We start from the raw sequence: 24,588 nt of genomic DNA on the forward strand, positions 1-24,588 counted from the left end.
TTCTCAGAACGTTATGTGCTAGCTGGGCTGTGTGTGGTCGAATCTGTGTGTGTGTGTGCAAGTGTGCACGTGTGAGTGTGTGTGGTTGGCTCTCACCTGTGTGGCCTCCAGTAAGAAGTCGTGGACCACCAGTCTCTCCTCGTTGGCCAGACACATGTGGTTCTCTCCAGAGAATGACACTATGAAACCCTCACAGCTGATTGGCTGATCCTTACTGGGCCAATACGCACACGACTCCTCCCCCTCGCGCTGATAGGACAGAATCGAGACAGCGTTATAGGTGTGAAACTGTTGACCTGTGTGTGTGTGTATGTGTGTGTATGTGTGTGTGTGTGTGTGTGTAATGCTATCTGTTTACCTGTGCTGTGTGTGTGTCAGGCAGGGAGATGATGAGCTGTGAGTTGTGGTCCCAGACCATTCTCCAGAAGTCCGAGACAGTGGAGGGGAGAGGAGACTGGGTCAGGATAAACTCCCTGCTCTTGTGGTAACCCTGGAACACAGCACAGACACAGTCAAAATAAACAACAGGAATCTGGAACACACATATGACTTTGCTTCTACATGGTTTATGAGTGTACAAAACATTAGGAACACCTTTTGCACCCCGTTTGCCCTCAGAACAGCCTCAATTTGTCGGGGCATGGATCCACAGGGACAGTTGTGTCAAGTTGGCTGGATGTACAATACTTTGGGTGGTGGACCGTTCTTGATCAACAAGGGGAACGGTTGAGCGTGATAAACCCAGTAGCATTGCAGTTCTTGACACACTCAAACCGGTGCCCCTGGCATCTAATACCATACCCTCTTCAAAGGCACTTACATATTTTGTCTGGTCCATTCACCCTCTGAATGGCACACATACACAATCCATGTCTCAATTGTCTCAAGGCTTAAAATCCTTCGTTAACCTGTCTCCTCCCCTTCCTCTACACTGATTGACATGGATTTAATAGGTGACATCAATAAGGGATCATTGCTTTCACCTGGATTCACCTTGTCAGTCTATGTCGTGGAAAGAGCCGTCCCTAATGTTTTGTACACAGTGTATGTAGTGTTTATGAAGACCCTGTGAATGCTCTATAAAGCATTTATAAGGGGTCCTTATCAAATGGACAACCTTGCTCTTACCATGATATAGGAAGCGTTGATGTAGTCTGAAGATTCTCCTTCCACTGGACATGAAAGACACACTCTGGATCTCTCCACTGCAGCACACACAGAAACACACATCCCAATCTATTCTTTTCAAGTGGTCCTAAAGTATTGCTTGAATGTATTTATTGAAAGATGTCTGGTTTGCCCAGATAAACTATTCCATTTTTTTATTACTCTGAATCAAAATGTTCTTTTCTCTATTTATCTTCTCCGCTTGGGGTAAGACAAAGATGAAGGAGACCCTCTTCCTGGTATCGACTGATTGGCTGTCTCTAACCAACCATTTCATGTTGTGTGTGTTTGGCTACTTCAACTCACCCGGCATGAGAGAGGAGGTCCTGTTTTTGTCATCGTTTCCTTCTCTCAGGGCAGCGGCGTAGTCAGCCTGTCTGGCTCTGCGCTGACTCACCAGCTATACCACGACAGTAGTAAACATTACTATAACACTACCAGATCAGCCACATAACCAACACATTACCATCACTCCCGCTATACTTGATTCACCAATCAAGTCATGCCTGATCATTGATTACTTCAAGGAAAGGAGGAAGGCTGAGATGACGTATCCTCAATGTGTTTGAGCAGGTCCCAAGTCAGGGCCCTGAAAGTAGCACACTAGGGTGTAGGGTTCCACTTGTGACAAACCCACATCTGGGTCTGTGTGTGTGTTCTGACCTTGAACTGTCTCTCCATGCGTGTCCTGCCGGAGGGCCCAGTGGTCAGCAGGTCCGAGACGTAGGAGTGGACCAGATCAGAGGTCACCAGAGTGTCCCTGCTGACGATGGCCTCCACCAGGGCATCGTGGATAAACACATACTGCTCCTGTGGACCAGAGAGACATAACACAGAGAGAGACCATACTGCTCCTGTGGACCACACAGAGAGAGACCTCTCACTCACATCACCTCCACCAGGGCATCATGGATAAACACATACTGCTCCTGTGGACCAGAGAGACATAACACAGAGAGAGACCTCACTCACATCACCTCCACCAGGGCATCATGGATAAACACATACTGCTCCTGTGGACCAGAGAGACATAACACAGAGAGAGACCTCTCACTCACATCACCGACAGCAGAGCTGGGCCCGGTTGCATTTCAACCTCTAGCCCCTTCTCCTAGCTCCTATATGTTCAGAGTTTGCCTATTGGGCAGAGTCTTGTTGCTTCCACCTTTACAATATGTTCAGGTCTGTGTATATCAAAGCATGGCATAAAGGTGTCTGGTAGCCTAGTGGTTAAGAGCATTGGGCCAGTAACCAAAAGGTTGCCGGTTTGAATCCCCAAGCTGACTAGGTGAAACATCTATCAATGTGCCCTTGAGCAAGGCAATTAACCCTAATTCAGTGTTTCCCAAACTCGTTCCTGGGGACCTCAAGGGCTGCACGTTTACTTTTTAGCCCTAGCACTAAACAGCTGATTAAAATAATAAAAAATGGATAATGAGTTCCTTATTTGAGTTGGCTGTGTAGTGCTAGGGCAAAAACCAAAATGTGCACCCCTTGGTTCACCCCAGGACAAGTTTGAGAAACACTGCTCCTGTAAGTGTGTGCATTACCTCTGTCTGTACCAGGTAGTTCCTCTGTGTTCTGACGTGTTTGAGGAAGCCCAGTATGTTGACTGTTCCCTGGTCCTGGATCTGTTGCAACATGCTGTCCAGCACGATGTAGGTCCCTGTCCTCCCCACACCAGCACTACACACACACAGGACATACTTGTGAGAGAGTCCCACACAACACGACACTTCCCTTTTCAGAAATGAATACTTGGATACCCACCTCCTGCACCAAGCCATTGGATCTGCATAGTGTTATTCAACCTTTTCTCAAGCAACAGTTTTGCCAAGTCCTCCCCCCCCCTTCACACCCAGCCCACCTGCAGTGTACGAGGACGGGGCCCATGTCCTGAGTCCTGGCCTGGGTCGAGGCCCGTACGAAGGAGAGGACAGGCAGGGTGTATTCAGGCACGCCCATGTCAGGCCACTGGGTGTAGTGGTACTGGACCACCGTCCTCTCAGCACAGCGTCCCCTCTGGGAAGCCTGTAGGTACAACACACAGCCGGCAGGGTCAAACAGACTACAAGCTCTGTGCACTGCAGTGCATCTTCTTCAAGGTGTGTGTGTGTGTGTGTCCAGGAAGGTACCTTTTGTGAGGTGTCTCTGAGGGTTAAGGTCCTCAGGGTATAGTAGGCCAGGGTCTTGGTGTCTTTTAGGGTCACCAGGAAATGACCGTACTCCTCCTGGTTCTCCATTGGCCAGTACTGGTCACACTTCCTCTGACATCACAGAGGGCGAGAGCCTCAGTCACACAATGGTCAAAACAGTCATATAAAAGTAACATAAACATTTCACAAACGTAGATATGTTCCATTTGTCTTCCTTGTTGAACCAATGTTTTCTGTTTAAACGGTGTAAAAATAGACACTTTAACACAGTGCCCCAGCCTGCAGTCTGTCTGTGTGACTAACTGACCCGCCCCTTCTCCAACAGGTTGGTGATCATGACGATGACTCCAACATTCTCCTGCCACACCATCCTCCAGAAGTCCTCTGTTCCAGACTTCAGGGGCCCCTGGGCTGCGATGTAGGCCCTTGTACGCTCAAAACCCTGACAGGAACACACACACACATACACAGATCAATAAATCAACCAATCATCCAGTCAATCTTCCATACTACCCCTCAGTCGGTATTTCTATACTAATCCCATTTACATAGTGTACGTACATGTTTAGTATTTGATATAGATATGGATGATATTAATGATTAGGAGAGGAGCTACTTACATCAACAAAGTTAGCATTGATGTAGTCTCCACCTTTTCCCTCTTCCAGTAGTTTGACTCTGCTGTGGTCATCTAGACCAACAAAGAGGGTTAATGAATAGTCTGTATGTGTGTGTGTGTGTGTGTGTCTGTGTGTGTGAGTGAGTGAGTGACGTACAGGCCATGATGTTGATGTATCGGTTCTTGTTCTTGTTGTCTGGGTGGTTGGAGCTGTCAGTAGTGATGCCCATCTCCACCGTGCATGACTGCACCTCCTGTTAGAGAAACACACACCGGCACTCAGTCACACAACCCTGACCAATGACTAATACACACATCCGCACGTACACACACACACACACACACACACACACACACACACACACACACACACACACACACACACACACACACACACACACACACACACACACACACACACACACACACACACACACACACACACACACACACACAGAGAGCCATTACGAACCAACACACACAACCCGGCCGGAGTCCAATTATCAAATAGAAGGTAGCATGCAAGAAGAACACAACAAACAAGAAAACACTCAAATACATGACAGCAGACAGTACAGCTACTCAGAGATGTGATCCATGCAACAAAGAAAACACTATCAGTCAATTCCAATGATAGGATCAAGAGAAACGGTCTTCCTGATTCTGAGGTCAAACCTCAAAGATTCAGGAAGTCCTGATGAATCAGGATAAGATGAGATCACATCTTCGATACCGTGCGCATATCTAATCTAACACAAAGGGAGTCTTACCTCATAACACTCTGTCACAATCTAATGGGAGGGGGAGGAAGGAGGGGCGGGGGGTGAGAATGTGAGGTGGAAGGGTGGTGGGGAGGGGGGGGGGGGGTGAGAATGCAGAAGGCACAGCGATGAGGGGTTGGGGCGACACACAGTGACCAGTCAGTGCAGATACACAGACATGAGGAACAGCTCTGTGTGTGTGTGTATGTGTCTGGAGGTAGTGGGCATGCCTATTGACAGAGTCACCTACTGATCCACACAGTTTAGCAAACTGTACGCCATGTTGACACCTAACATTCTATTGGAACATTGTCTTGGAATGGGTGGTGTGAACATGGCACCAAAATGTCTACAACGTTTGCCAAACTCTGTGTATCTATAGCTATGTACAGGGTTTATTAGAGTACGGTTACCTACAGAGGCAGTGTAATGTAGTCCCTCACCCAAACATACAGTACACCCTCAACATGCTAACCCACAACCACAACAGGTACACTTAGATATATAGGGACATCTAATACACATCTACAGACAACAACTAAAGTGGTGCTCTAACCATTCTCATTGGCCCTTAAACAAACGTTTCTGTTTCAGACAGTGACACCTTCAAGACAGGATGCCTCACTTACCAGTAGTGTTGAGTTCAGTTATAGTCTGAACTAACATAGACTTTTATTGATTAGAAAGGAATAATGACAGCTTTAGTAAGCAGTGAGGGTCAAATCCCGACTACAACACTATGTCTAGGTGATGTTAATACTGCTGGGGAGCATTAAGAGTGGTATGTATAACACATACAGTAGTATCAGGCTGATGTCTCTCTCACCTCAAACTCCTTGGAGAAGGTGTTGGTCTGGTGGAGCTCTGCCACGTGCTTCACAAACTGCTTCACTGACAGCGCCTCGTGCTCTTCTGGTAACACAGACAGGAATGGATGAATGGACGAAGGTGTGTGTGTGTGTGGGTGTGTGTGGGTGTGTGTGCGAGTGCGTGCGTTACCTGTGGTGAGCAGCAGAGGTGAAGACAGAGCAGAGATGACTTTGGGAGAGGCGGTGTCTTCAGTGTAGATGTCAACCATCTGGAAGCAGTTTCTGTTGAATAAACGTTGAAAATAGAAATATAATTAATAGAGCTGACACAACTCCCAGTTCTACAGAGCAGACAATCATACCTGCTCTACACAATACATTACTATCTAAACATACACTGTAAAAAATGTCCTGTAATTGGCCAGTAAGTTACTGTAATTTATTTTAGAGGACAGCTAGTGTGATACATTTTACAGTAATTCATTTTATGGTACCAAAAATGTGACTGTAATTTTTTGGAATTACCCAGTATTTTAGTGGAATTACCCATGCAGCAAGATATTTGCAAGTTTTCATTTTAACATTTACATTTTGGTCATTTAGCGGGCGATCTTGTCCTTAGCAACTTAGAGTCAGTGAGAGTTTGAGAAAAAAAGTCACAGTCATAGCAAGTAAAAAGATTCTCCATTACTTGTAATTACAACAAGATATCTTATGATATATCTCTGGATAGTGCCAATACAATACTGAGATATTTAGAGTAACTTGATGACAGAGCAATGAAACACAGTACAACACAGTAAAACGGACTATTAAACTATAAAAAATACAGTATTTTACTGTAATTACAAGGGATTAGAGCGAGAAGGTTGTCTGTAGGCATTTGCATATTAATGAAAACTAGAGGCTTCCAAACTGGCCGTGATTACAGGGCAAAACAAATCAAATGGACATGGTTAAATATTCAACCATTAAAAGACCCACTTCTACTCTGATCTGTTCCCTATATATATACACTGAACAAAAACATAAACGCAACATGCAAAGTGTTGGTCCCATGTTTCATGAGCTGAAATAAAAGATCCCAGACATATTTCGTATGCACAAAAAAACGTATTTCTCTCAAATGTTCTGCACAAATTTGTTTACTTCCCTGTTAGTTTGCATTTCTCCTTTGCCAAGATAATCCATCCACCTGACAGGTGTGGCACAGGTGCATCTTGTGCTGGGGGCAAATATGTCACCCATTGAGCATGTTTGGGATGCTCCGGATCGACATGTACGAAACCGTGTTCCAGTTTCCGCCAATATCCAGTAACTTTGCCAATGGAGAAGGTGTCGGACAACATTCCACAGGCCACAATCAACAGCCTGATCAACTCTATGACCCCAGAGATTCCTTCTGCTCACACAATATTTCACCACAATGCACCACAATTAATACCGTAAAATACTGTGCCCTTGATAGGTTTTGAAATGATAGAAAGATCTTACAGTGTGCTGGAAAAACAAATGCACGGTATTTTTATTGTGGAATGTATGGTAATCTACTGTGTTCAGTTTATACAGTAAGTTACTGATAAAATTACAAAACGGCTAACAGTGCAGTGTGCTAATCCTACCTCCAGTAGATGAGGATGCCCACCAGGACCAGTAGACAGATAATGGTGAGGGTGGATACCACAGCCAGAGGGACCACTGTCCTCCTCTCCCTTTCAGCAACACTTCCCACCATTTCTACCCTTGATTCATGGCTGCTGTTATTGATCTCTGGGGGGGGGGGGGGGGAAAAGAACCGGTTATTATTTACAGATTTGAAAAAAAACATCCTTTATTCATTTAAATCAGTAGGAAATCTGTTACCACCTCATTGAGTACAAATGCCATAATCATATTTCCCCTGCTACACAAGAAAATCTCATGTCACTCTCTGAATAACACTACCTAACCCGTCACCATGATTGGAGATTCCTGAGTGTGCGTTACCTTCCCTCAGCTCCTCCACAGCCCTGTTGTCAGGGAGAACAGGGACACGTAGATCTATACAAGGGATATGCAGCTCTATACCAGAGTTACCAGGCTCCACTTGGACCCCTCCATCTCCAGACCCACTAGCCTCCCCCGGCACCACAGACCCCTGGGGATTGGCCCCTGCTCTGTCCACCTCGGACACACCACTACCAGTCTCCCTCTCAAAGTAGAAGCTGGAGGAAAGACCCCCTAAGTCACCGCTGCTCTCTTCCTGTGTCTCTCCCTCTGTTGAGTCCATGGTTGAGGCCGGTGTGAGTGAACGTAGGTCTGTCCCAAGGGAAAGTGTCACCCCTCTCAGCCAGTCCTGACCTAGGTTGACCCCGTCCCCATAGAGGCCAGAGCCTGAGCCACTGATGTCTGTCTGTCCAACCAGAGAGGTCACCGTCTGTCTGTCCGACCTGGGCTCCTCTTCAGAGGGGTAGACAGAGGGGGAGAGGGTGGTGTCTTTTTCGGAGGGGGTGACAGACGGGAAGAGGGCTGCTGTCTCTTCTGAATGGCTGAGAGAACGGTGCAAGGGGGTGTAGCCCCCTTGGGAGGGTGTGAGAGAATCCTCCTCAGAGTGGGTGACAGAGGGGTATGGGTCTGGAAAGTTGAGAGGTTCTGTGGGCTGCTGAACCCAAGTCCCCCTCTGAAAGCTGGTATTGACTGGAACAGAGAGGCCTGTCTGGTCAGACTGAGTGTGAAAAAATAAGCACTAAACTGAATACTTAACAACACTACATCAGACGACCAGAGAGGAGCATAACAACCACAGAGTCTGAGCGGTTATACAAAGCAGCCACCAGAGGGCAGACTGGAGTCAGGGAGGAGCAGTCAGCTCACACAGCAAGGCAGGTAAAGAGTCCCAGAAGGAGACAAGATGTGAATCTTTATGATTCAAGGGAAAGAAGATAGACTGGCAGAGGAATACCCACCACCGCTGGGTACCGGTAGGAGACATGGATCTCTGAAGTACCAGTGTGTCCCAGTATGAAACGCCAGGCAGCCAAAGGATGAGAGAGAAGTTGAAAAGGGTAGATCGCTGTTGACAGACACAAAGAGCTGGACTGTTGCAGCACATTACCAGCATAACCACCACCAGCCAGTAGAGCGCCAGTCCCTTCACCACCATCATTATCACCATCGCAGGTCTAAGCGGCAATATCACCCTTATCGACAGCGCAGCTGGCGGAGAGAGGCAGATGGACCAAGCAGAGGGGTACAGATCACACAACCATCAAACAACCATCACACAACCATCATACAAACGCCACACAACCATCATACAACCATCAAATGGGCACCATAAAGCCATCATACAACCATCAAACAGCCCTCATAAAACCATCAAACAACCATCATTCTACCCTCAAACAACCACCACACAACCAAACAATGTAAGAGTGCACTATACAGTACCAAGTTTTAACAACAGGAGGAGAGGCAAAGGCATAAAGGTCATGTGTAATATATTTTATATGTACACACACAGACATTTACAGCACACATGCAGGGCTGCAGGGCACACAGGTGTTTCTTACCGGTGAATATGGGCTGGGTGGTGAGCTGTAAGACCTTGACGAGGCCTGAGGTAGTGGAGGAGCCAGAGGCCGTGGAGAGGGAGTTGCTGGGTCTTGAAGTCCTGGATCTGATCCAGGACACAGAGGGGGTTGAGGTTACAGAAACCGGGGTCTGTTGAATAGGGGTGGCCCTTGTCACTGTGCTAACTCTGTTATCAGAGAGCCTGGACGTCAAAACCAAGCCCCCGTCATGTCCTTTCATTGTGACTTTAGGTCTGGCAGTAACAGGACTGAGAACTCGATCATCCAGTGTTTTTGTCAGTGTTGTTTTAGATGGCGTAGTTGCGGATTCTAAGGCAGTGGTGTTGACAACGTCCTCGTAGTAAACATCAGTGACCACCATGCCCCCCGCCGGAGGGGTGTACATATCGCCCTCTGGGGGTATCAGGCCGATACCGGAAACGTCAGGTTTCTGGGCAGCGGAACCACGGTTTTGGTTCCGGTTCTGCTGAGGCGACCGTGACAATGAGGCCTCCTCTGTGATTGGCCGGCGGACAGGCGGCGGGCTGTTCGTCCGGGAGACGGGAATCAGGAACCCCGGCTGGTCGGTCACCATGGTGACCCACATGGCGCTCTTGCCGTTGGAGGCGGCGCTGGTGAAGGGGCGGTGCGGAGGGATACGCTGCTTCTTCTTATCCTTCCTGGTCGGGTCCTTCTTGGGTTTGTCCACTCTGGACTGGTTCACAGGGTCCTGGTCGATCCGGTTCTGGTCATCTCTGGTGCCTGGTGGTACCGGCACCGAGCTCACCTGGGAGGCAGCAGTGGTGGAGGGCTGGTCAGGGAAAATCTGCTGGCGACCCTCTCTGGTGCTGCTCTCTTCTACTGGGTTCTGGTCTACTGGGACCTGGTCTACTGGTTCCAATATATCCTCAGGTTCTGTGTTGTCTGGATCAGACTCAATTTCTGGAGAAAAGAGAATGGGTGGGTATATATATATTAGACTGTCACGATGAGTACAACTATTTTGATAACTTTCATACTTACTTTCAACTTTAAAGTCCGTTAACCTAAGTTCTTTATTCTCTCCTATGAATCTGAGTGGCATTGGCTCACGCTGGACACAGATTCAACCTATTCCTGGACTAAAAATCCCTTTTAGAATCTGGTCTCTCGTGACAACATTCAAATGTTTGCTTGTGGGTGCCCGAGACTATAGCTGGTCTCACCCGGGTCCTCCTGGGGCATGTCCACTATAATCTGGTCACTCCAGCGTCCCGTCAGGCCATTGGTGCAGACAGCTACCACCTGGACCACATAGCTGCTGTTGGACAGGAGGCCGGGGATGATGGCCCCCTGAGAGAGGGTGATTGATCAAATAATATGTCGGTCAACTCATCAATACATCAGCCAATCACACTCAGCCAATTACAGTAGTGACGGTCAGTTGCTTGTCTCAGCTTTTTTCACCCTCTTTAACATATGAGGTTGATTTCTGACTTACATGCAATGCTATCGATTTGTGTGAGAAGGCACATAAGGTCTGATGAACACAAACCATCACACACACACAACCACCAACAACCACGAGAGAGAAAGAATGTACGAGAGATGGAGAGAAAGTGGGAGAGCAAGAGAGAAAGGGAGAGAGCGCGAGAGAGAGAGAGAGGGAGAGAGAGAGAGAGAGAGAGAGAGAGAGAGAGAGAGAGAGAGAGAGAGAGAGAGAGAGAGAGAGAGAGAGAGAGAGAGAGAGACGATCCACAGGCAAGTAGTCACTTTCAGCACTGACTGGTATGCCACAGTAGATGGATAAGTAGACAGGTGTATTACCACATCCTGGTCTCCGTCGGTGCGGTACTCGTGTTTGGGCTGGTTCTGGTCCTGCAGCCGCTGGTAGGTGACAGAGTACCAGTCGATGGTGGTGTCATACACCACACGGGGGCGCTCCCACATCACCATGATGGTAGTTTCATTCTGGGCATCCGCCTGCATGTTCTGAGGCTCCGAGCTGCACACTGGAGAACACAGAAAAATGAGGTTAGATTACGTTAGATTCAAATATAATCTCTGATGATAGCATATGTTTGTGACTGGTTATCAACATGGTCAGATAGGGAATATGTCCATTTTCAACACTGGGGAGACAATGAGAAATTGGGATTGAGTTTTTCTAAGGAAAACATGTTGGTAGACAACAATGTCTCTCTTAGAGCAACACTGGAAGAGGGAAAGGAAGAGGTAACGGGAGACATTTTGGGTATAGATATATAAAAGGAATAGACATCTATGCTTTTTGCATTTCTCAACAGACATATTTCTATTTCAAAAAAGAGAAAATGTCAAATAAATTGCTACACTGAAAGAGGGGGAATTACAAAGTCAGGTTTCCTAGCAACCCAGAGAGCTTATTTGGGGTCTTTTTAAAAGGCAGAGAGAGAGAGAGAGAGGAGTTCTTTTGATGAGCTGCACTCGTAAGACCTTGGGAGTAGGCTCTAAAACATCAATGCTGAAAATATAGGGGAATCTCAATTGCATACTCCTCGCGTCCTGGCCTCCTCAAAATCCATTGGAGGAGAAGGTCCGAGGGGCGGGACCTCTAGCTTTCCCATCCAATCGGTTTTGAGAAGGAGACGAGTAGAGAGGAAAGAGGACACGAGGAGTCTGCATTTGAGATCTTCCCCATGTGGCTGGTTACAAGATCGGGGGCTTTTGACGCTAGTTCCTACTTCACAGTATGGCCTGTTATAACATGTTACAGTACAGCTCAGTGTGAGTGTGAATCATGCTATGGTTTTACAGAGGTCTAGTATGGGAGAAGAGAGAAGCCAGGGGCAAGGTCAGCATGTGGTAGGTAGGGTGGGTGCGGAAGGCTAGGGGTCAGGTGTTGGGGTCAGCGGGTAGATAAGGGTCAGGGGTCAGGCATTAAAGTAAAACAGGTACATACTATAAATTACAACAAAGGTGAAGGCCAGAGTTAGAGTTAGGGGCTAATAGTAAGGGTTTAGAGGTCAGGGGTTATAAGTTAAGGGTACGTACTAGGAGTGAGGATCATCTTTGCCATTGTAAGGTGAAGGTAAGGATTAGGGGTCTAGGGTTAGAGGTCAGGGTTCAGGGTGAAGAGCTACGGACACATACTGGGAGTGAGGACCTCCTCTGTTCCAGTGTAGGAGGAGAAGACCTGGCCCAAGAACTGCTGCTGCTGCTCCCTGAAGTTGTTCTGCAGGTAGTCCATCAGCATCACATATCCTGCCTGCTGCATGGTCATCACCTCACAGAACACCTCCAACTGAGAGGGAGAGAGAGCGGGAGAGACAGAGGGAAATTGAGAGAGAGAGAGATGTGAGAGATGCGCATTCATTTATGTCTTGTGTGCTTCACCAAAGTAGCCCTTTAACCTTTAATGGTTAAGGGTCATCGGCGTGTTTCGGCCACTACCCTACTTCTCCCTTCCTAAATGTTGAAAAAACACTTTCTGCTCTAAAGTGGATGATGGAGAATAGATGAGGCAGGCAGAGACCCTGTGTGAGTTAACTAGAGCAGTCCTGCTCCAGGTCGGTTCAAACTGAGATTTAAAGAGCAGGAAGTGGAGGGGAAATGGGAAGGTCCTCCCCTGTGGAGGGAGAGTTGTTGTCTCTGCAGTGTCTTCCTGCTCCTACTGCTACTGCTGCTGCTGTAGTGAAATATTGATATTGTGTGTGTGTGTGTGTGAGTGTGTGTGTGTGTAAGGTCTGATGATGGAGTGTTTAAAGAATTGTCATGGCAGAAACCAGGGAGAGTGCTGCTCTATTTTCGTGGTGTCTTTGAGTGTCTCTGTGCCCACTGAGTACATATATGCCCCTCGCTTTGCCGGCCACACGCACACTCCTGTTCTCCTGCTCTTCTCTGTTCCTCACACTTGGGAAGCTGTCTCACTGTATGACCTCATCATGACACTGCCTCACCGTATAACATCATCACGTGTGTGTGTGTGTGTGTGTGTGTGTACCCCCACGTTTATGTGTGTGTGTGAGACACTCACCTGTGTCTCAGAGATGGGCACGGTGTGTTTGAAGACGATCCACTCCACCGTCTCAGAGCAGGGCGGGGAGGTAAGGGAACCGTTGTACGTGTAGTATTTATCAGTGGAATTAGGGAGCAGGGCCAGCAGAGAGAAGGGCTCAACATTCCCAGTCTTACCTGAATGACAGAGAGTGATAGGGGAGAGTGATCGATACACCTGCTTTTCTGTAGGTCACTGGGACTCCTGAACCCGCTGAATATAGAAATAGAAATAATAGAACGCAAAATTAGAGTCAAATAAATAGAGTAGAACAATGAGCAGCTGCATACCGAACCTGTTGACGCTGTTGACCCCTTCTAAGATGGTGTTGTAGTTGTCATTGTTATCTAGGCTGGTCTGTGGAGCAGAAATCACAGTGAGTTGACATACTAACATGCTCCCGTACGATCTAGGATGCATTGATTCACGCGTGTGGTGGCATGCAGTGTGAACATTGGTTCAGAACTCCACCTCAAACAGGACAGCCAGCGCTGCGATCCTCCCTCCATCCCTCACTGCATCGTCTATAGACTGGTACAGGCCTGACTCATAACACAAGATCTGCATCTGGATCAGAGAAAGAGAGAGAGAGAGAGAGAGAGAGAGAGAGAGAGAGAGAGAGAGAGAGAGAGAAAGAGACAGAGAGAGAGACAAAGAGAGAGAGAGAGAGAGAGAGAGAGAGAGAGAGAGAGAGAGAGAGAGAGAGAGAGACAAAGAGAGGGGGAGAGAGGGGGAGTAGAGATCGTTATTCATTGTGGGGCTTTGTAATGTCGGCGTAAAGTGGCCCGTAGTCAGGGGTGTGGTGTGGCACGATGTGGCGTGTCATTTGCTACGATTGACTCATTGATTGGACGATGTGCCACCTCCAGGGGGAACTTGAGTCCGTTGAGGCTGTGCTCTGATCCGTCTGAGGAGGCGTTGCAGCGGCCCCAGTGGAACGTCATCCTCCCCAACCTGAACCTGGTGCTCAGACCACCGCCACTCACATAGTACTCCCCGTCCAGGCCTAGCACCACTGGAACACACACACACACATACACACACACAACCACATTACCCACCCACTAGTCTTTGCGTAGGCAGCCTTCCAGAGCCTGTCTCGTTCACTCGGCTACGTGAGAAGCCTGGGCTTCCGAGGCTTCCCACCCACTAGCGATGAGCTTGGAAAACACATACTTTTAATTACCGGGTCTATGGCAGCATACACAATGCTCCTTGCCATTTGTACACGCCATAGTCTAATTTCAAATGACAAATACGGAACGTGTTCAGCACAGTTAAATGTTACAATTCAAATAAAACCATAATGTCTTCTGAAGCCACAATACACTTTTCCATATGAAACACATCTACACATCTACACGAAACATCCCTTCTCCGTCTCCCTGGCCTGATCCCTATCCTCACACAATGGACTCATAATGGATGCTTCGAAGAGATGGTTTTATTGGTGAATTGCTTTTCTGTCAGCGTATCGGAACAGAGAGATGGATACTACTCAACAGGCAGCATTTTCATAACACAGCCACAGGGAGACATACTGGAGAGATGATATCCAAGAGTCATTTCATTTCCTCTGGAAGACAGACCAATTATTCTCACCTCTCTCTGTCTCTTGCTCTCTCCATCTATCTGTCTCTGTCTCTCACGAAACCCATCGCTCACATTGAGTTATATTTTCATAACTATCTCTGTATATGAAGATTAATATGACACTGGAAACAATCTGTTCTTACTACTACTACTTAATAACCATGTGGCGCTTTGTGCCTACTGAACACGACCCATGAATATTACCCTTCTCACACTACAATGCCAACCCGAACTGTACTACCATGGGTTGGATATTTAACGGCTCATGTCGTACAGTACCTGTGTTGCCGTCGTTGTTGATGGCGGTGGTCACTGGGGTGTTCTTCTCCCAGCCCTCCAGCTGCAGGCCCTGGTACTCCACCCGGACCTGGGTGAACGTCTCGTCGATGTCAATGGGTGACTGACGGGCATTGTTGCACGCCGGGTACCTCTTACCCCAGATCTTCTGGTTCAACTGGCCTGAGAAGGACAAACATAGAGAGAGGAAGAATCTTTACAATGGATCAGAAATACCGAAGATGGGAATGAGATGGCAAACAGGTATTTGTAGCTGAACAATTCCCACACAGCCCTACAGGGAGAACGGCTTGAAAGGAAACACTTTATAGAGGTCAGTTACAGTTGAGTGTAAACACGTTTAGTATTTGTTTCCTGCTGCAAAACAATCAAATGTGCCATTTAAATAATCCCTCAATATCCATTGTGATGACAAGTCCTGCAATGACCAATCGTCATAATTCTCAAGTGAACTTTAACCCCAGCTGCGTTTACACACAGCACATACAGAATCAGCTCTACTGCATCCCCCTCTAGTCCATCCGATGAGGAGTTAACAGAGCAGATGGTCTGACAGTTGGTCACAAATGACTGGGCAGGTGGCATACAGATTTAGTGTCTTAATTTGATCACCGTGTTGCGGGAGAACTTTTAAACTTGTCGTGTATTTGAGGTTTAAAGTTGCACTATGCAGAAGTCGCTCTGCCATTTTCCTGGTTGCTAAAACTCAAATGGTTTATGTGACAAAATAAGCTAGCATAGTGTAGAGAGATCATTGTGCCATCTAAAACGCTGAGAAATATATTGTCCATAACCAAATATATTGTCCTTTCTGCGGTTTGAAGCTGGTGTACAAAACCATACAGTTTCCTGCTGTGGCAAACTGTCTCAAATTAAGATCCTACAACTGTACATACATTACATCATATGCATTACAGCGCTTACAGTAAGTACATCCATACAGCAAACCAAATGGCCCATATGTAGGGTATGCTAGCATACATCCACAATATACTGTACTGTGAGTATTATGACATTCCCTGCTGAGTCTTTGAGATGCCTGTTGACCCTGAGCAGAGTGGGGGGAGCACGGTTGTTGTTGTCTGAGCTCAGAGACATGAGAACGGCCAGGCTGAGGCTGCACACTGAGAGAAGAGGAGGAAAGACTTTATTATCACCTCTTCCTCTCCCCAGTGTCATAATAACTACTGTATCCCCCCCTCCCCCCCATAATAAATATCTCGCTGTGTGTGTGTGTGTGTGTGTGTGTGTGTGTGTGTGTGTGTGTGTGTGTGTGTGTGTGTGTGTGTGTGTGTGTGTGTGTGTGTGTGTGAGAGAGAGAGAGAGAGAGAGAGAGAGAGAGAGAAACCAAAACAAAGGCAAAGTCTTCTCATGCTTTGTTGATTTCGAAAAAGCCTTTGACTCAATTTGGCATGAGGGTCTGCTATACAAACTGATGGAAAGTGGTGTTGGGGGTAAAACATACGACATTGTAATATCCATGTACACAAACAACAAGTGTGCTGTTAAAATTGGCAAAAAACACACACATTTCTTCACACAGGGTCGTGGGGTTAGACAGGGATGCAGCTTAAGCTCCACCCTCTTCAACATATATATCAACGAATTGGCGCGGGCACTAGAAAAGCCTGCAGCACCCGGCCTCACCCTACTAGAATCCGAAGTCAAATGTCTGCTGATGATCTGGTGCTTCTGTCACCAACCAAGGAGGGCCTACAGCAGCACCTAGATCTTATGCACAGATTCTGTCAGACCTGGGCCCTGACAGTAAATCTCAGTAAGACCAAAATAATGGTGTTCCAAAAAAGGTCCAGTCACCAGGACCACAAATCCAAATTCCATCTAGACACTGTTGCCCTAGAGCACACAAAAAACTATACATACCTTGGCCTAAACATCAGCGCCACAGGTAACTTCCACAAAGCTGTGAACGATCTGAGAGACAAGGCAAGAAGGGCATTCTATGCCATCAAAAGGAACATAAATTTCAACATACCAATTAGGATTTGGCTAAAAATACTTGAATCAGTCATAGTGCCCATTGCCCTTTATGGTTGTGAGGTCTGGGGTCCGCTCACCAACCAAGACTTCACAAAATGGGACAAACACCAAATTGAGACTCTGCATTCTGCAAAAATATCCTCCGTGTACAACGTACAACACCAAATAATGCATGCAGAGCAGAATTAGGCCGATACCCACTAATTATCAAAATCCAGAAAAGAGCCGTTAAATTCTATAACCACCTAAAAGGAAGCGATTCCCAAACCTTCCACAACAAAGCCATCACCTACAGAGAGATGAACCTGGAGAAGAGTCCCCTAAGCAAGCTGGTCCTGGGGCTCTGTTCACAAACACAAACACAACCTACAGAGCCCCAGGACAGCATCACAATTAGACCCCACCAAATCATGAGAAAACAAAAAGATAATTACTTGACACATTGGAAAGAATTTACAAAAAAAAACAGAGCAAACTAGAATGCTATTTGGCCCTACACAGAGAGTACACAGCGGCAGAATACCTGACCACTGTGACTGACCCAAACTTAAGGAAAGCTTTGACTATGTACAGACTCAGTGAGCATAGCCTTGCTATTGAGAAAGGCCGCCGTAGGCAGACATGGCTCTCAAGAGAAGACAGGCTATGTGCTCTCTGTTAATGTTAATGTTAACACATGTTTCCCATGCCAATAAAGCCCTTGAATTGAATTGAATTGAATTGAGAGAGAGAGAGATAGTGTCTTCCCAGCAGCCTTCTCTCTTCTCTCTCACTCTCTCTCTCCCTCTCTCCCTCCCTTCCTCCCTCCCTCATAATAACTCTACTGGCAAATAACCCAGTTGAATGAATACAGAGTCATTAAAGGAGGAGGTCAGGTGCTAAAGATAAGAGTTTAGATGACCAACATTCACAGCCATTTATGGGGTCAAATCATTTCCACTCTGAATTCAGCTGTATTGCTATCATGAGTTGAACGACAGTTTACTGCGTTGGTGACAGACAAGAGTAGCTTCTGGCTGTGCCACTTCAATAGTCTGTGTGACAGCAAGGAGTGTCCCTGTCAATTTGGTGTGTAAGTGTGCATGCGCGTGTGAGTGTGTGTGTGTGTAGGTTGGTAAAGAGTTGGACTCTTTATTTGGTGTGTGTGTTTGTGCATGCCTGCATGTGTGACTTGTGTACCTGAACATGTGTGTGTGTGTGTGTGTGTGTGTGTGTGTGTGTGTGTGTGTGTGTGTGTGTGTGTGTGTGTGTGTGTGTGTGTGTGTGTGTGTGTGTGTGTGTGTGTGTGTGTGTGTGTGTGTGTGTGTGTGTGTGTGTGTGTGCTTCTCCTTTGTTGGCAGGAAAGTGACAGGGGGCTGTCAGGTGGTTCTGAGGACCTCATCTGGCATAAATGCCATGACACAACACTGCTACGCTCACAAGATGCTACCATGGCAACAAGTAGCTGCAGAGGTTTGGAAGAGAATTAAGTGCCAGGTGCAACATGCTTCCGACAGTCTTTCCAGGAACACACACAAAGGATCTGTCTCAAATGTCCCTAATTCCCCATTACGTTGCACTACTTTTAAACCGAGCCTCAAATGAGAGACGATTGACATCCCAGTACACGATGTGGCTCGGGGTCAAAAGTAGTGGACTATATGGTGGAGTGGGGTGTCATTTGGGACTTGGCCACACATACAGTATGGTTTAATAGTCTGTCTGACATAGGTCTGACACACATGCAGTGACTGATCTTTTAGCGAGTCAGTCTTTATAGAAGAGGAGGAGAAACGTGGCGTTCTGTCTCTCTGAAAAGGTTGAATGTCCCTGGGGACTAAAACTGCCAACTTCTGACTCTCGCGCACATGCACGCACACATGCACACACACACATGCGCGCGTGCACACACACACACACATTTACATTTACGTCATTTGGCAGACACACACACACACACACACACACACACACACACACACACACACACACACACACACACACACACACACACACAGACATTTACATTTAAGTCATTTGGCAGACGCTCACACACACACACACACACACACACACACACACACACACACACACACACACACACACACACACACACACACACACACACACACACACACACACACACACACACACACACACACAAAAAGGATAATCCCCTTATAATAGGGCTCAGTGGATCAGCACTGACATTTTATAGACAAATGCAACTTGAATAACAGATCATCACTTAACATATCACTATCAGGCAACTCTCTCTGTTTTCTGTTTTGCAAAGAGCTTTGTAGGATGAAAGACATATGATAAGGATAAAAGTACATGTTATTCATCCTCCAACATCCCACAAACAACATCTGTTATTGGTTGTCTGATGGATCACGCCCACTTTCCTGTCTTGTATTTTGTAGAATACAGCATGAACATTCTTCACTCTAGCTGTTGCCCTTTAATGTGAGAAGACATGGGCAGCAAGGAGAGTGGATTCAAGCAAGTGAATGAATGTATTATGTATGTTGGGATTTGGCAAACCAAACACACCATACTTTTGTGTATGTGTGTGAGTGTGTGTTTCTGTGTGTGAGGGGAGGGGTTACTGTTCCCCCCCCCCCCCCCCCCCCCCCCATCTGTCAACTCTACTAGAGGTCCCCAGTCAGTGTAATGATGCCCTGAAACACATCACCATCCAGCGCGACTAAGTCTCTTCCTGGGTCTCTGAGTCCTGCTGCATTAGTACCTAAGCCCCAGCTACAACACTATTACCCCAGGGCCTAACCCGAACCCAAGCTCCAGAGAGGGAGAGGGGAGCGGGTGGGGAACTCAACCCTTACCTCATCCCCAACCTCAGCAGCTCTAGGAGAGGAGGGTGGAGAAGACGGCCAGAGACAACTGGAGCAGAAACAACACTAACTAACGACTGCCCGTATGACTAAGTAAGCCGAGCTGGAGTAAGTCAATGAGGTGGTGGTTAAAAGCCCATTAGAGCTGTTAGAAGCTGCTTGCAGAGGCTGCAGTCTGTACTGAATGTGCATTATGCCGGCCAGTGTGTTTGTGTAAGACTGGATCCGTCCTGTGTTAGCCCGCTGAGCATTCGCTTGGGGGAGCTAACACAAGTCTCCAGGTCTCAGGCGAGGTTAGTCATCGCGCAAAGCCACCTCCGTTACATGTTGATGGGGAAGAGAGCTGGATCATTTATTCTGTCCCTTGTGTCAGAGCCCAGCAGAAGGAGAAAGAGGCAGACAGAGAGCGAGGGTAGTGTAGGGACACACAGGCCCTGTAGCCATGAGAAGGAGATCAGAGGGTTTACACATGCAGGAAATGGGCTGGTGTGGTGGCTTGGGACACTGTGTTGCGTGGTCTACACTGGGGCCTGGGGTTATCAGAGGATAGAGATTACACACACACACTGGCAGATGGGGGAGGGTGGGGGATTGTGGGGGGGACATGAGGATCACAGGGACCCCCTGGGGAGAGGGGTTAACGGGGGGTGGGTACGGTGGATTTGTACTGTATCAACTTTGGAAACACAAACAGTAGCAGGGCACTCAAGGATACAAAGTCTGAAAAATATCAGGAAATCTGTGTCCTAGGCCATATGCTCAAATATGAACACATAAACTGTATGCACAGAATATCAGGTTATCACCTATGTGATTGGGATAGTCTGCCTGCACGACGACAGACAGACAGAGGATAAGATAAATCCTTTATCTCACACTGTGTGTTTGACGGTAAAATATTTACAGAGAAATTACATTTAGCGCTCCGACTCAGGGGAAGATTTCGTGCTCCAACCTGACAATCTAATTCACGTTCAGTATCGTGTAAATCATACAAATGGATCTCAAAGGTAACCTTGAGCCAAAACATTCTGAGCAAATGCTGCTGCACGTTCCAATAGGATTGCATATTCCGTAAAGGCTACCAGCATTAAAGCTTTAAAGCTAGCTACCATATGTTAACGTCAGAGAAGGTTCATCTCCCTTTTTCCTCGCTCACTTCCTCTTCACGTTCTCCGTGTTTCTCTCTCTTCATAGGTCTTTTTTTCTCTATTCTTTCTCTCTCTTTTCTCTCTCTGCTGTCTTTCCCGTTTCTCTTTCTCCATACGTCGCGCTGTGCCTCACAATGAGGTGCGCGCTGTGCCTCACAATGAGGTGCGCGCTGTGCCTCACAATGAGGTGCGCGCTGTGCCTCACAATGAGGTGCGCGCTGTGTCTCACAATGAGGTGTGCGCTGTGCCTCACAATGAGGCGTGCGCTGTGCCTCACAATGAGGTGCGCTGTGCCTCACAATGAGGTGTGCGCTGTGCCTCACAATGAGGTGTGCGCTGTGCCTCACAATGTGGTGCGCGCTGTGCCTCACAATGAGGTGCGCGCTGTGCCTCACAATGAGGTGTGCGCTGTGCCTCACAATGAGGTGCGCGCTGTGCCTCACAATGAGGTGCGCGCTGTGCCTCACAATGAGGTGCGCGCTGTGCCTCACAATGAGGTGCGCGCTGCCTCACAATGCCTCACAATGAGGTGAGCGCTGTGCCTCACAATGAGGTGTGCGCTGTGCCTCACAATGAGGTGGGCGCTGTGCCTCACAATGAGGTGTGCGCTGTGCCTCACAATGAGGTGTGCGCTGTGCCTCACAATGTGGTGCGCGCTGTGCCTCACAATGAGGTGCCTCACAATGTGGTGTGCGCTGTGCCTCACAATGAGGTGTGCGCTGTGCCTCACAATGAGGTGCGCGCGTGCCTCACAATGTGTGCGCTGTGCCTCACAATGAGGTGTGCGCTGTGCCTCACAATGTGGTGTGCGCTGTGCCTCACAATGCGCTCCTCACAATGAGGTGTGCGCTGTGCCTCACAATGTGGTGCGCGCTGTGCCTCACAATGAGGTGAGCGAGGTGTGCGCTGTGCCTCACAATGAGGTGTGCGCTGTGCCTCACAATGAGGTGTGCGCTGTGCCTCACAATGAGGTGTGCGCTGTGCCTCACAATGAGGTGCGCGCTGTGCCTCACAATGAGGTGCGCGCTGTGCCTCACAATGAGGTGTGCGCTGTGCCTCACAATGAGGTGTGCGCTGTGCCTCACAATGAGGTGTGCGCTGTGCCTCACAATGAGGTGTGCGCTGTGCCTCACAATGAGGTGTGCGCTGTGCCTCACAATGAAATGTGACAATGAGGTGTGCGCTGTGCCTTTCACAATGAGGCGCGCTGTGCCTCTTGAGGCGTGCTGTGCCTCACAATGAGGTGTGCGCTGTGCCTCACAATGAGGTGTGCGCTGTGCCTCACAATGAGGTGTGCGCTTTCACATGTTAATTCTCTTCCTCACGGCTCTGTAACCCATACTTACAGCACACTCACTACTATTATAGCACGGGCTGGTAAACAAGTCTGCTCCACAACACACACACACACGCACGCGCGCACACACACACACGCACACGCACACACACGATGCATGCACATACACACAAGCACGAAAAAGGCACACACATGCAAACAAACATGCACACACAACACACACTTGAGCCCTGCAGTCTCTCTCTCATCTCTCTGGGACTCAGCTTGTTGTGACGGTGCCCTGAACTTTCAGAGCAGCAGAGTGGAAAATACAAAGTATAATGCTTATTACCAAACAAGCAGAAATGTTTCTTATTCAAATGCAAATTGACAGAGAGAGTGTAATGAAATTAAGTCAAGCAATTTGGGACGAAGGATGGAAATCATATATATATATATATTTTAGTGTGACTGGCCCTTAACTCAATTTAAACGCCCTCGCTCAAATTCCCTAAAACTAGAACACAGTTAGATTTGACCAAGCGAGACCAGTCAAGTCAGGTCTATCTCACTAACGGAGCAATTACTCCATGTAAGGGCTTCGGATAACTGAGCTTAATCCCCTTTGTCTGTCAGGATGTGGAGAAAAGCCCATCAGTGCTGGTGGTGTTGAGCCGGCTTAACATTAGTGCACCAGCCAGGGCTGAGGTAGTGTATGGTACTATTGCAACCATATGTTGGGATCTGTCACTGAGAGGTAGAGTAGAGCTACATATCTGCAGGGTTTGAATTATACATTGACTCTTGAGGGTGCCCGAAGTCTCTTGGGGTGACCGAAGTCTCTTGGGGTGACCAAAGTCTCTTGGGGTGACCGAAGTCTCTTGGGGTGACCGAAGTCTCTCGGGGGTGACCGAAGTCTCTCGGGGGTGCCCGAAGTCTCTTGGGGGTGACTGACGCTCACAATGGTATTTCAGCCCCTTAGTCCCTCCTGTAATTCCAAACCTGAATACCCCACGGCATGCATACTGTTAATGTAACTTTACCAACCTGTGTAGGACCAGTCGATGTCGTCTGTGAATTTCCTCTGGGCCTTGAAGTACGCCTCTGTCAAGGCCACTATAAGAAAGAGAGAGAGAGAGAGGACAGGGAAAAATAGAGAGTTAGGATACGCCTCACTCTGTCATGTGAGACCCCAGCACCCGCTGCATGACCTTGCATATGATGACATACTATTTCTCTCATGTCAGATGCCACATCACGGCCACTTAGTTCATCTATAGGGATATGACTGAGCTGCCATTTGTTGAGTTGCTCTCAATGCTGCTTCTCTTCTCAAGAGCAGGAGAGAGAAGGGTACTATGGAGAGGGGTGAGACACAGGAGACAGAGGGGGTGAGACACAGGAGACAGAGGGGGTGAGACACAGGAGACAGAGGGGGTGAGACACAGGGGACAGAGGGGGTGAGACACAGGGGACAGAGGGGGTGAGACACAGGAGACAGAGGGGGTGAGACACAGGAGACAGAGGGGGTGAGACACAGGAGACAGAGGGGGTGAGACACAGGAGACAGAGGGGGTGAGACACAGGAGACAGAGGGGGTGAGACACAGGAGACAGAGGGGGTGAGACACAGGAGACAGAGGGGGTGAGACACAGGAGACAGAGGGGGGAGACAGAGGGGTGAGACACAGGAGACAGAGGGGGTGAGACACAGGAGAGAGGGGCGAGGAAGGCGATAAAAGTGGTTAGCCACAAGATAGAGGGGACTTCTCTCTCTCCTTCTCCCTCTTTCTCTGTTCACAAGCCTTTGGCTGGCGTCACTTTCCACCCACTTTCTATGCACATCACAGTGCTGCCTGTTCCAGCCCCTCTCAGCCCTCGTTCATCCCTCTCTCATCCAGCAGAGTTCTCTGTAAACAGCTTGGCTAACGGGAACGTGATGAAGGACTGGTCATCTTTATTGACTCACCCAGAGAGATTGTGTTGTTCTCGCCATTCCACATAGTGATGTAGCGAGCTATCTGCTACAGAGACAGTAGAAGGCAATGGCTATATGGTGATGTGTGGGAACAACACACACACACGCGCGCCTGCGCACACACACACACACACACACACACACACACACACACACACACACACACACACACACACACACACACACACACACACACACACACACAGTGGAGGAGATGAGACATCAGTAGAGTTCAAAAGGTCTAAAGTAATTACTCGAAAGAGACAACCGTGTTTAGAGAGATGAATGGTCTAGAGAAAATGGCTGCTCAATCTGTATGTGTGTGTGCCTTTATGTGTGTGTGTGTGTGTCTGCTATGGCACAGAGTATACACACATCTAC

General features: G+C 47.9%; 1 protein-coding gene across 2 annotated transcripts in view; it reads right to left on the minus strand.

The window, feature by feature from the left end:
* LOC135515985 (receptor-type tyrosine-protein phosphatase zeta-like) overlaps positions 1-24,588 on the minus strand; it is a 47,188-nt gene that overhangs the window by 4,640 nt on the left and 17,960 nt on the right. The window contains exons 2-26 of one of the 2 annotated variants that reach the window (XM_064939899.1): positions 23,278-23,346; positions 14,951-15,130; positions 13,942-14,093; positions 13,550-13,645; positions 13,369-13,435; positions 13,058-13,215; positions 12,175-12,325; positions 10,870-11,054; positions 10,269-10,395; positions 9,064-10,005; positions 7,135-7,282; positions 5,703-5,794; positions 5,530-5,615; positions 4,713-4,733; positions 4,100-4,196; positions 3,944-4,014; positions 3,631-3,765; positions 3,303-3,434; positions 3,035-3,198; positions 2,718-2,853; positions 1,831-1,977; positions 1,474-1,567; positions 1,129-1,205; positions 359-490; positions 97-249 (exon numbers count right to left, since the gene is read on the minus strand). In XM_064939899.1, the coding sequence (XP_064795971.1) occupies positions 97-249; positions 359-490; positions 1,129-1,205; positions 1,474-1,567; positions 1,831-1,977; positions 2,718-2,853; positions 3,035-3,198; positions 3,303-3,434; positions 3,631-3,765; positions 3,944-4,014; positions 4,100-4,196; positions 4,713-4,733; positions 5,530-5,615; positions 5,703-5,794; positions 7,135-7,282; positions 9,064-10,005; positions 10,269-10,395; positions 10,870-11,054; positions 12,175-12,325; positions 13,058-13,215; positions 13,369-13,435; positions 13,550-13,645; positions 13,942-14,093; positions 14,951-15,130; positions 23,278-23,346 (3,812 nt within the window). The remainder of the gene's footprint in view (positions 1-96; positions 250-358; positions 491-1,128; positions 1,206-1,473; positions 1,568-1,830; positions 1,978-2,717; positions 2,854-3,034; positions 3,199-3,302; positions 3,435-3,630; positions 3,766-3,943; positions 4,015-4,099; positions 4,197-4,712; positions 4,734-5,529; positions 5,616-5,702; positions 5,795-7,134; positions 7,283-9,063; positions 10,006-10,268; positions 10,396-10,869; positions 11,055-12,174; positions 12,326-13,057; positions 13,216-13,368; positions 13,436-13,549; positions 13,646-13,941; positions 14,094-14,950; positions 15,131-23,277; positions 23,347-24,588) is intronic. The other variant, XM_064939900.1, reaches the window with a different exon arrangement.

The sequence above is a fragment of the Oncorhynchus masou genome, chromosome 27 (genome assembly GCF_036934945.1).
Source record: "Oncorhynchus masou masou isolate Uvic2021 chromosome 27, UVic_Omas_1.1, whole genome shotgun sequence".
NCBI classification, from domain to species: domain Eukaryota; kingdom Metazoa; phylum Chordata; class Actinopteri; order Salmoniformes; family Salmonidae; genus Oncorhynchus; species Oncorhynchus masou.